Source organism: Schistocerca piceifrons, chromosome 8, assembly GCF_021461385.2.
Source record: "Schistocerca piceifrons isolate TAMUIC-IGC-003096 chromosome 8, iqSchPice1.1, whole genome shotgun sequence".
NCBI classification, from domain to species: domain Eukaryota; kingdom Metazoa; phylum Arthropoda; class Insecta; order Orthoptera; family Acrididae; genus Schistocerca; species Schistocerca piceifrons.
Window position 1 is genome coordinate 443,486,866 of NC_060145.1, and position 13,129 is coordinate 443,499,994.

General features: G+C 40.8%; 1 protein-coding gene across 1 annotated transcript in view; it reads right to left on the reverse strand.

Moving 5' to 3' along the window:
- Nucleotides 1-13,129, reverse strand: part of LOC124712431 (aminopeptidase N-like) — a 62,476-nt gene that overhangs the window by 5,005 nt on the left and 44,342 nt on the right. Inside the window, exons 6-7 of the mRNA XM_047242725.1 lie at nucleotides 8,836-8,997; nucleotides 7,230-7,370 (exon numbers count right to left, since the gene is read on the reverse strand). Coding sequence (XP_047098681.1) covers nucleotides 7,230-7,370; nucleotides 8,836-8,997 — 303 coding nt within the window. The remainder of the gene's footprint in view (nucleotides 1-7,229; nucleotides 7,371-8,835; nucleotides 8,998-13,129) is intronic.

Consider the following 13,129-nt stretch of genomic DNA (forward strand, 5'->3'; position numbering starts at 1 on the left):
AATGCGCTAAAGAACCACAACGTACTCATAACAGCCATTCAAGAAACACGATACATGGATACAGATACATTCGATTCCGATGGTTTTAGGATATACAAAGGGAAAGTGGGACCGAGAGTAATGAAAAATGTACCACGTCTTGGAACAGCCTTTATAATCAACAAAAAAATCTTGAACTCAATAGTTGACTTTGATTCCCAATCAGAAAGAATCTCAAGTCTTATATTCAAAAGCACAAACAAAATCTACACAATTATAAATGCACATGCCCCTATAAATGAGGATAACAGAAAAAAACAAAGAAAAATTGGAGGTCTTTTGGAATCATCTACATGACATTATACAGAAAATTCCAGATAAAAACATCATCAATCTTCTTGAAAATTTTAATGCACAGATTGGTAAAGAAAAAAGATATAAGAAAATAGTTGGAGAATATCCTGCACACAAGAGAACGAACAGAAATGGTGTGAGGCTAATAGAACTTTGCCAAGCACACAATTTAGTTCTTAAATCCACGGCTTTCAAGAAATACCACGAAGACAAAAGACATGGATATCCCCAAATCCTAGCCTTGGGGAATTTCAACTTGATCATGTGCAAACAAGAAGATTTCTCGCAAAGAAATCATGAATGTTAGGGTGCTCAGGAGTGCAAATTTGGATTCAGACCACTACCTTTCTAAAATTAAGTTCAAAGTCATCCCAAACAGGAGACGTAGCATAAAACAAATTAAGGGTCGGAAGTATAGCATAGAAAAGATATTAAAATCAGATGAATTCACAGCATCAACAGAAACTATTCAGACGCAAAGCTGGGAGGATATCAAGGAAAACCTCATTACTACAGCTGAACGTATAGCACCTAACATAAAAAGTAAAAACATGCCTGGTGGTCGCTGGAATGTGATGCCATCGTTGAAACAAGAAAATTGGCATGGCAAAACTGGCAGTCACAAAAAACAGAAGAAGGCGGATTGAATTTCATTACAGTTAGAAAACTGGTAGCTAAAACTATAAAAAGGATTAAGAAGACACATGAAAACGAAATTCTCCTCCAAATTGATGGATAATTTTCTAAAGACAACACAAGAAGCTTTTACAGAACTTTCAAACAAAGGTTGTGAAGATACAAACCACCCACCCTCCAATTTCGAGATGTAAATGGGACCATCGCTCAGAGTAACAGGGAAAATTGTAAAATACTAGCAGGCTACTTTGAGAAACTCTTGAATTGTGAACCCATCCTTGAAAATTTTGAATCCATTCGTGAGAAGCCGGATTCAGAACCACCGACGACTGAAGAACTACAGAAGGTCATTTCAGAACTTAAAAACAACAAGGCGTCTGGAGAAAACCAAATAGTGGCCAAACTATAGAAAAAGGTTGACAATAATGCAATTACATCCCTTAAGTGTGTTTTCGATAAAATCTCGATAGAAGAAGAGGTCCCCGCAGAATGGAGAACAGCTCTCATCCACCCTATCTACAAGAAAGGTTTAAAGACAGACCCCAACAATTACAGAGGATATAACATACAAGATTCTTTCTAAAGTCCTTTTGAACAGGGCAGAGCCGCAATTGGATCCGTAAATCTGGAGGTTTTAGAAAGGGTGGATCATGTTCGAAACAAATACTAAACCTGAAAAACATTATGGCATACCAAAAATCAAGGGCAAAGACATACGTAATCTCCTTCATTGATTTAAAAAAAAGCGTATGATTCGATTGATAGAGAATCTCTGTTATCAGTCCTGGAAGAAATGGGTTTGGATAAGAAAACAACTAATATTATAAAAGCGACCCTTACAAATACATTTTCGAAAGTTAAATTTATGGGCGAATTATCGGAACCCTTTGAAATGAAAACGAGAGTGCGACAGGGCGATAGGCTCTCGCCGTTGCTGTTCAATTGTGCGCTTGAGAAAGTAGTCAGAGACTGGAACACAAATATTAAGAGTGCTATAAGACTGGGTTGCAAAAAGAAGAACCTTAAAGTAAATTGCATTGCTTTTGCAGATGATATGGCCCTGTTTGCTGAAACAATCGAAGAAGCACGGGAGCTAAAGACAAAAAATGAAACAAGCAGCTAAAATAGGTCTTCACATCTCCTTTGAAAAATCTAAGATATTGACAAACATCAAGCACTCATGTAAATACATCAAAGTTCAAGAACAGGAGATTGAAATAGTACAGGAATTCAAATACCTCGGAGAATAGGTTACTTGGAATGCTGGGGAAAGCAAAGCAATGGAATCCAGAAAAAATAAACTTGAATTGGCCTTCCAACTAACAAAAAATACATACAACAGAAAATTCCTTTCATGGGGTCCAAAATCACACATTGCAAGACAGTGATTAAGCCAGAAGAACTGTAAGAAGCAGAAACACTAAACATGAATTTCAAAGTCCAAATGGAGAAACTTGAGCTAAAGGAAACAAAAATTTTAAGAAAAATCATAGGGCCAAAATTTCAGGACAATAAGATTATATACATCAAAAATGAAACTCTCTACAAGAAAATTGAAAAACTTTCAGGTACTATGTGAAAAAGGAGAATAAATTTTTATGGTCATCTTCTCAGAATGAATTCCAACAGATTAACTAAACAAATCATTGACGAAACCCAACTAGTTCAAAGAAACTTAGAAAGATCTAGTAGAATTAAAGATTTCAGAAAATTCACTTACTGTTCGAACAGCTAAATTAATTATTAAAGATGAAAACATGCGGTTCCAAGACAAATCTGCACAACTGTCCAAACCCTTCATCTCGGAAGAAGAAAGGAAAAGATCAGACAAATGAAGAAATACTGGGCCCTAAGGAAAGAACAACACACAAAGAAATTATTGATCCAGGGAACCCCAAAGAAGGTGAAACGAAAGAAGAAGAACAGTTTCAATATATTTAAAGTTATAATTAATTGTTTAACATTGTGAAGAATGAAACAAATTTAATGAGAAAAAAACAATTATAGCAGCAGGTATCGAACCAAAGCTAATGAATTGGCAGTCGATGTGTTTGACCACTGGGCTACTTGACTCATACATGAATTTCTGCTCGAAAACCCCTCACACTCTACACGTAAATAATTAGAGAAGTTAAGCGCTGCAGGCGTGTTTACTCACCCCGTCCTACCAATCCTCTCATTTCTGTGAATGAGTTACTTCCATATTTCGGTGAATAAAAATGTTTCGAGTGTTTATCGTATAACAGACGTGCCTCATTGCGTGATATCATATACCAAAAGCCTAATTTCGATATCTTGAAGCGTTTTACAAGTATGACGTTTGTTGTGACCACAGGATTCCCTACGTACAGAAACGGAAATAAGCATGTTACGCACGACCGTCCGCCAGATATACTAACTCGAGGGCGAAGTGAGATATCGTTCTGCTCTCAATTTCAAACAAAATTTTGATTACTTGTCTACATTTCATACACAGCAATGTATGTGCTAAAACCCACCGTACCCAAAGTTTACGCAGTGCGTTTTTACCTCTGCTAACTCTTTAAAATTTCGTGCAGTGCATTACTTAACAACGAAAAGAAATTCAGTCCTTCATCGAGCGAATGTACAAAAATCAGGTGTGTTTACCCGGTAGTTTTCTTGAAACAGAATGATGACCATTCCGTAGCAGCTGGCAACTCCACTCGCGCAGACCCCGGCACACCACGCGTGACTTACCGACGGACTTAAAAATCAATAACTTGATGAAGAAATGACATATCGTCTTGCTCTCAATTTTAAGTAAAATTTCCATATTCTACCTACATCAGTGTGGCTGAGCGTCATTTCAGCATTTGAAGTTGCTTTCTAGTTACTATGAACAGTGCATTACAAAACATGCTTTTGTCCAATTAATTTACATACCAGCACGCATTCGAAGAGAAATGGCGTAATTTTAGTGTGCATTCTGGCTCGCATTCGAAGAGTAATTGCATAATTTTAGTGTGATTTCCGGCTCGCATTTGAAGTGGAATGACATAATTTCAGTGGTGATCACATGATCACCAGCTACTACTCTGAATAATTGACGAGTGTAGCCGAACCTGTAAGTACACACTACCACTGCATGCAGTTATTACTGCATAATTTTATGTATTTTGTCAATCACTTAGAGGAAAAATATTGAAATGGATACCAATGCAGAAAATGTGGTCAACTGAAGGGTCCTTTTCATTCAGAAACTTCATTTCTTCCCATTATATTTGAATATTTGACTTTTTGCAGATAATGCGTCTCCATTATATACAGCTTCAATCAATCAATCATAAATCAGTCACTCGATCGATCAATCGATTAAGAGATGTGAGCAATTTATTTCTATGATCAATGAAATTTCGCATCTTTTGATCGGGGGGGGGGGGGGGGGGGGGGGGCCTTGACAGGTTAGAAGCCGCAAGGCTGGTTCAGATGGCTCTGAGCACTATGGGACTTAACTTCTAAGGTCATCAGTCCCCTAGAACTTAGAACTACTTAAACCTAACTAACCTAAGGACATCACACACATCCATGACCGAGGCAGGATTCAAACCTGCGACCGTAGCGGTCACGCGGTTCCAGATTGTAGCGCCTTTAACCGCTTGGCCACACCGGCCGGCAAGGCTGTTCTTGTTTAAAATAGCATTCGCCAGTCTGTTTTGTGTACTGTGTTCTGATGTCGAGGAGTCCTGTTCTGTGATCTGACTTAGGAGGAAGATTGCTTTTGGTGGTTGTCCGTGGCGGTATGGAGATTCTACAATGATGAGAAAAATGGGTGGGATCGTTCGCCACAGTAAAGCTTAGTTATGGGCGGTAGATCATTTCGGCACTGCTTGCTCATGATTACTCCGTGATGAGGAAAGTGGTATTTTCTGCATGGTAAAATGGCAACTTGAGGTAGCTCAAACTTGATTAAATGGAAGCTGGTTATAGCGATGTCTATGATCTTTTCAACTCGTCATGCTGTGGGTTCAAATTTTTCCTCCGCACATAAACTGTGAAAGAGTCGTTGCTTTGTTTATAATCGTGTACTTGCAACAGAGTATTCTCGTTATTTATTCTGAAATTTAATTGTATACCTACTGCGCCGTGCCCGTGTAAATCGATTTAATTGTATTTAGTAACGATATGTATATGCCTATTACCCACCTACTTCTGGAATTGCATCTATGCAAAACAAATCATTCTTTGTTAACTGTGCAGAATAGTGCCATGTTGCATAGCTGTAGTCTTGTGATACATCAGGGATTCCATTCACTGTTCATGAATCTACCACCATACAGAAATACAAGAGCTGAGTTTCAGTCACAATAAGTGGTTACTCCCCGCATACCATTAGACTGCAGATACGGACAAGGTAGGTCAACGGCTGCTGTTTCGATAGTCGCTGCTTGCTAAGTGTTGTGTAAAGTGATCTCACACGTTACTGTGATGTTAGTCGCAAATGATATTCACAAATTATGTGTTTACTTTGTTGATTTAATTATTCTTGTCTTTAACTGAGAAAAGACCCTCATTCGCACAGCTGGACATATAAGCGTAAAATGAAAATTTGTTCAGTTTTGGGTAACAATGATCAATCATTACTTGCTGCTTAATATTCAAATGATAGCTACGCTAAACTCATTTTCACCTGCGCTACGTTATGTAAGTGTGTGTGTGTGTGTGTGTGTGTGTGTGTGTGTGTGTGTGTGTGTGTGTGTGATTATTTCTATTGAACATATGGGTGAGATTGCGTTTCTGAATTTTTTTCTGGGGCATAAGACTTGTGGGAGTAGTTCATCGCTATTTCCACACACACACTTGCAGCTTACACAAATAACGTCAGTGGGTTGGAACAGAAAGTCAAAGTTTATCTCTGATGTCAATACCTCCGTGTCCTGCAATTTTTACTCCATCTCCCTTCCCCCCTTCCCCACTCCTCCACTCCTTCATACATACACACACACACACACACACACACACACATTTCTCTACACGACCAAACTGATGATTCCATAATGCCACGGAAGGTATCCTTTCAACTGATCACTTCTGCTAGTCTAGGTGTGGTGTAAATTTCTTTTTTCCCCAGTTCGATCCAGTACCTACTCAGCATACTTCTGTAGCACGACATTTCAAAAGCTTCTGTTGTCTTCTTGTCCCCATTTAACTTTCATCCAAGGCTACACTCGAGACGAATACCTTCTGGAAGGACCGCCTAACTTTTATATTTATGTTCGATATTAACAGGTTTTCTCTTTTTCAGAAACACATTCCCTCCTACTGCAAGTATGCATTGTATATCTTCTTTACTTCAGGCATCGTCACTTATTTTGCTACCAAAATAACAAAACTCGTGTACTACCATTAGTTTCTCATTTCCTAATCCATTTTCTCAACATCACCTGATTTAATTCGGTTACATTTCATTACCCTTGTTTTCTTTTGTTGACATCCATCCGATGAATTCTTTTCAACACACCACTCATCCTGTCCAAGTGCTCTTCCAAGTCCTTTGCTGTCTCAGGCAAAATTAATATGTAATTTCTTCTACCTGAAATTTTAAGCCCTTTTTTAAATTTCATCTTCGTTTCTATTACACTTTTCTGAATCTACATATTGAATAACATTGAGGACAGACTACATCTACCACCTCAAAATACTGTTATAAACTGATGTGGCAAGTTCTATAGTAACTAATATGTAAATAAAACTAACATCAAGTTTCTATCTTTTCCCACATCTTTAAGAACCATCTGACTGCCGGCCGGAGTGGCCGTGCGGTTCTGGCGCAACAGTCTGGAACCGCGTGACCGCTACGGTCGCAGGTTCGAATCCTGCATCGGGCATGGATGTGTGTGATGTCCTTAGGTTAGTTAGGTTTAAGTAGTTCTTAGTTCTAGAGGACTGACGACCTCAGAAGTTAAGTCCCATAGTGCTCAGAGCCATTTGAACCATTTTGAACCATCTGACTTTTGGTCTGTTTAGGAAATATTAGTATACATTTTATTTTGTAAATGCTTCTGACATATTCCACATCTTCAAGTATCATATCTAACCTGTCTATTATTTACTCTAATATGTATTTACTCTAATACCTAATCATATTTCTAATCAGTCTAATATTAAATAATCATAATATCTAATGTAATCTATCTATTAGCTGATCAATGCCTTATTATAACGTAATATAACATAATCTTAAATCTAATACGCAATCTAATGTGGTGCCTGCACGAGATGGGGATTGGTTCAGTACGTACTGTGTGGAGAGGTCGGCCGCACGCGTCTCGATGAAGTCCATGGCGACCTGCAGACCGAACGGCGTGGAGTAGACGCCGGCGTACACCGTAGTCCAGTCCTGGGGCCTCACCAGGCTAGCATTCAGTGCGTTCGTCAGATACCTGCAACAACGCCGCAGCACTTTCGTACGGCATCCCTCTTATAGGAAACAGCTGAAAATCAGCTAAAGCTTTGGATCACTTGAGCACGTGTTGGATGCTTCGTTTATACTTCAGGCACATGCCCACAGTACACGAGAGATGTGCACTGGGCGGCTGAAGCAAAGCCTTCAGCACAGACCAGCAGTTTTTACCAAAGATATCATCAAAACAGCGGACATAAACGACCCATCCGAGTCCAGTATGTATAATATATGTTAAATAAGCAGGATTACATTTATCCTCACGATATCACACTCATTGGCTTCGACAACTCAATGCCAGACTCTCACCTTCCAACCCGAGCTATACCTCAAGCTATGCTACAGATCAGACGTCACAACAACTGAGATTTCGCATTCACATTCATCAGCATCACGAGATCACTACCGTACTGTTACCTTCCAACCTAACCTCGACCTCTGGCTACGCTGCAGTTTAGTACTCGTATATCACTACTAGCTGATATTCCGGAAAAATAACACTGGAACACGATCTCATGTACCGTTCACTTTCTGTTTAAGCATGTATGACGTCAGTCACTGTATCATCTTTATATCGTCGGTCATAGCCTACGCCAGGAATCTATATTCCTCCCCAGCTCGGCCCGTCTTCAAAAAGTTGAACGTAAACCGAGAAGCAATGCAAATAAATTGAGCTTATGACATTGTGAAACAATCGTCGGATACCGGTTGCCGAAATGTTGGAAATCACAAGACCAGTGGCGTCTTACCAGTAGGCCCTCCATCAGCCACGATTCTTTAAAGAACAGATCTCGCGTGTGGAATGTTGTAGGTATCTTCAGTGGTACAGTGAATAGTGTTAGTAGTAGGATAATTTGTGAGCCGTGAGTTACGCTGCTTCTAGACGTATACGAAGTTTAATACTTACTGCGTTCAAAATGTAACTCGAGATTATTCCTACTAATGAATAGATTGTGACACCACATCAAACTTTCCTAACAACACGTGTAGCGCCAGCAGTGAACTACAAAGGTTCGTGTGTGTGGGGACAGCGTTGTGTAACGCGTACAGTAGAGGAACAGTTTGGAGACGGCGGCTGTCTGTACCGGCACGATAATGTAGCCTGTCGTAAAGCGACGCCTGTGAGGCAAAGTTTTGTGTGTGACGACGTTCTCCAGACGGACTGGTCCGCCCCGAGTCACGACCCGAACACAGCGGAGCACCCCCGGGTTGAGTTACAGCGCTGACTTCCCTCCAGACCCCAACACTCAACATCGTCACCTTTCCTGCGAGTAGTAATGAATGGGCTCCCATTGCTTCACAGACATCCGATTGAAAGTCTACAGCAAAGTTCATTCCGTCATTTATGTGGTGGTCGAAGACGTCCGCTAAAATATGTGTGGATACGTTCGATCGGATAATGTACGAGTAAAGTGGAACGAGGCAATGGAGACGTGTAGACTCACGCGAAGAGCGTGGCGTTGTCCTGGGAGCAGCCGAGCGCGCTCAGCAGCTCCACCTTCTCGGTGGCCACCGCGGTGTCGAGGTAGCGCTGCCACAGCCTGCCCCACAAGTGCCCGTCCTGCGCCCACACGCAGTACGCCGTGCTGCGCAGGTCCGGCTCCACGCTGCAAAAACAGTTACAGTCTCGTTGGCGAATGCACAGATACTAGCAAATGGTAAGTAACGGGTGAAAAATTGACAGCTGAATCTCGACATTAATGTAGTGTAAAACTGCATACGTACACGAAAAAGTTACATATCCCTCGACTACTCCGTCGTCCATTGAAAGCAGGCACAACAATCGTCTTCGTAGGCGTTTCTGGCGGGAGTGATTTAAGATTGAGTAGCCACGTCTGATGATCAACCAAAGCATTGTAACCATTGTTCGCCGTGAGAAACATTGCCTCCTCGTGTTACGTTCACTCGATACACTAAGAAAATTATACAGGGTGATTCAAAAAGAATACCACAACTTTAGGAATTTAAAACTCTGCAACGACAAAAGGCAGAGCTAAGCACTATCTGTCGGCGAATTAAGGGAGCTATAAAGTTTCATTTAGTTGTACATTTGTTCGTTTGAGGCGCTGTTGACTAGGCGTCAGCGTCAGTTGATGCTAAGATGGCGACCGCTCAACAGAAAGCTTTTTGTGTTATTGAGTACGGCAGAAGTGAATCGACGACAGTTGTTCAGCGTGCATTTCGAACCAAATATGGTGTTAAACCTCCTGATAGGTGGTGTATTAAACGTTGGTATAAACAGTTTACAGAGAATGGGTGTTTGTGCAAAGGGAAAAGTTCTGGACGGCCGAGAACGAGTGATGAAAATGTAGCACGCATCCAGCAAGCATTTGTTCGCAGCCCAGGAAAATCGACTCGCAGAGCTAGCAGAGAGCTGCAAATTCCACAATCAACTGTATGGAGAGTCCTACGAAAAAGGTTAGTTATGAAACCTGAACGTCAACTACCCGAGGCGATGGATCGGCCGCCAGGCAGCCCGTGACAGAGCACTTCATCACTGGCCTCCAAGAAGCCCTGATCTTACCCCCTGCGATTTTTTCTTATGGGGGTATGTTAAGGATATGGTGTTTCGGCCACCTCTCCCAGCCACCACTGATGATTTGAAACGAGAAATAACAGCAGCTATCCAAACTGTTACGCCTGATATGCTACAGAGAGTGTGGAGCGAGTTGGAGTATCGGGTTGATATTGCTCGAGTGTCTGGAGGGGGCCATATTGAACATCTCTGAACTTGTTTTTGAGTTAAAAAAAACGTTTTTAAATACTCTTTGTAATGATGTATAACAGAAGGTTATATTATGTTTCTTTCATTAAATACACATTTTTAAAGTTGTGGTATTCTTTTTGAATCACCCTGTATAATAGTGTCGAACACTGTTGCTGTGATGTGGGCTCCAAATGGCGGCTATGCAGGGTAGCCACGCCGTCTCAGGCGCCTTGTCACGGTCCGCGCGGCTTCTCCCATCGGAGGTTCGAGTCCTCCCTCGGGCATCGGTGTGTATGTCGTCCTTAGCGTAAGTTAATTTCAGTTAGATTAAATACTGCGTAAGCTTAGGGAGCGATGACCTGAGTAGTTAGGTCCCACAACACCTTACCACAAATTACCAAAAAAAATTACAAATGGGAAAATGAACTCCACCACTACCGGTCCAAAGTCTGGGGCCTCATTTCGCAAGTGATGAGGAAGGAGGAGGGGGAGGAGTAACACCTCGTTAAAAAACCTGGGTCCATCTGGCTCCGGATGGTAGCACCCTGTGAGGGCCCCTGCCTAGGGTTACTAGGTGAAACCTGGTCAACGGTCTCAAAGGCGGAAGAGGAAGTTCAGATTCCTAACGGCGGAGAGAGCGGAAGAACTACCTCCAGGACTCACAATCTTGGTTGTACATTTTGCGGCCTTTGGGCCACACCCAAAATAACTTTCATCAATCATGGAAGTGTGTGATGTAAACTATTTTACCCCAGGTGGACGATCCACCGTACGCCAGTACGTCAGCAGACATTCGGATTCTGGGGAGTCTGCAACATTGCACAAAGACAAATCGGAGTGTCTTGGAATCTCATCCAAATTTCAATATAGGCAATCAACGTACCTAGCAACTTTCAATGCAAACTCATTGTTGAAAACTGGAAAACTAAAACATCTAACAGATACGGTAAAGAACCACAAGATACTCATAACAGCCATTCAAGAAACACGATACATGGATACAGATACCTTCGATTCCGAAGGTTTTAGGATATACAAAGGGAAAGTGGGACCGAGAGTAATGAAAAATGTACCACATCTTGGGACAGCCTTTATAATCAACAAACAAATCTTGAACTCAATTGTTGACTTTGATTCCCAATCAGAAAGAATCTCAAGTTTTACATTCACAAGCACAAACAAAGTCTACACAATTATCAATGCACATGCCCCTATAAACGAGGATAACAGGAAAAACAAAGAAAAAGTGGAGGCCTTTTGGAATAAGCTAGATGAAATTATTCAGAAAATTCCAGATAAAAACATCATCATTCTTCTTGGAGATTTTAATGCACAGATTGGTAAGGAAAAAAGATATAAGAAAATAGTTGGAAACTATCCTGCACACAAGAGAACAAACAGAAATGGTGTGAGACTAATAGAACTTTGCCAAGCACACAATTTAATTCTTAAGTCCACAGCTTTCAAGAAACTACCACGAAGACAAAAGACATGGGTATTTCACCTTGATCATGTGGCAATCAAAAAGATTTCTAGCAAAGAAATCATGAACGTTAGGGTACTCAGGGGTGCAAACTTGGATTCAGACCATTAACTTTCTAAAATTAAGGTCAAAGTCATCCCAAGCAGGAAACGCAGCATGAAACTAATTAAGGGTCGGAAGTATAGCACAGAAAAGATATTAAAATCAGATGAATTCACAAAAGCAACAGAAACCATTCAGACACAAAGCTGGGGGGATATCAAGGAAAACCTCATTACTACAGCTGAACGGATAGCATCTAACAAAAAAAGTAAAAAACATGCCTGGTGGTCGCTGGAATGTGATGCCCTCATTGAAACAAGAAAACAGGCATGGCAAAAATGGCAGTCACAGAAAACAGAAGAAAGTAGACGGAATTTCATTACAGTTAGAAAACTGGTAGATAAAAATATAAAAAGGATTAAGAAGACACATGAAAACAAAACTCTCCTCCAAATTGATGAAGAATTTGCTAAAAACAACACAAGGAGCTTTTACAGAACTTTCAAACAAAGGTTATCAAGATACAAAGCACCCACCTTCCAATTTCGAGATGTCAATGGGACCATCGCTCACAACAACACGGAAAACTGCAAAATACTAGCAGGCTACTTTGAGAAACTCTTGAATTGTGAACCCATTCTTGAAAAATTTGAATCCATTCCAAACAACCGTGAGAAGCCGGATTCAGAACCACCGACGACTGAAGAACTACAGAAGGTCATTTCAGAACTTAAAAACAACAAGGCGTCCGGAGAAAATCAAATAGTGGCCGAACTATGGAAAAAGGCTGACAAAAATGCAGTTACATCCCTAAAGTGTGTTTTCGATCAAACCTGGAAAGAAGAAGAGATCCCCGTAGAATGGAGAACAGCTCTCATCCACCCTATCCACAAGAAAGGTTTGAAGACAGACCTCAACAATTACAGAGGAATATCACTGCTGAATACAACGTACAAGATTCTTTCTAAAGTCCCTCTGAACGGGGCAGAGCCGCAATTGGATCCGTAAATCGGGGAATACCAGGGAGGTTTTAAAAAGGGTAGATCATGTTCGGAACAAATACTAAAGCTCAAAAACATTATGGCATACCAAAAATCAAGGGTAAAGACATACGTAATCTCCTTCATTGATTTCAAAAAAGCATATGATTCGATTGATAGAGAATCTCTGTTATCAGTCCTGGAAGAAATGGGTTTGGATAAGAAAACAACTAATATTATAAAAGCGACCCTTACAAATACATTTTCGAAAGTTAAATTTATGGGCGAACTATCGGAACCCTTCGAAATAAAAACGGGAGTGCGACAGGGCGATGGGCCCTCACCGTTGCTGTTCAATTGTGCCCTTGAGAAAGTAGTCAGGGAATGGAACACAAATATTAAGAGTGGTATAAGACTGGTTTGCAAAAAGAAGAACCTTAAAGTAAATTGCATTGCTTTTGCTGTTTGCTGAAACAATGGAAGAAGCACGGGAGCAAATCCTTGAACTAAAGAAACAAGCAGCCAAA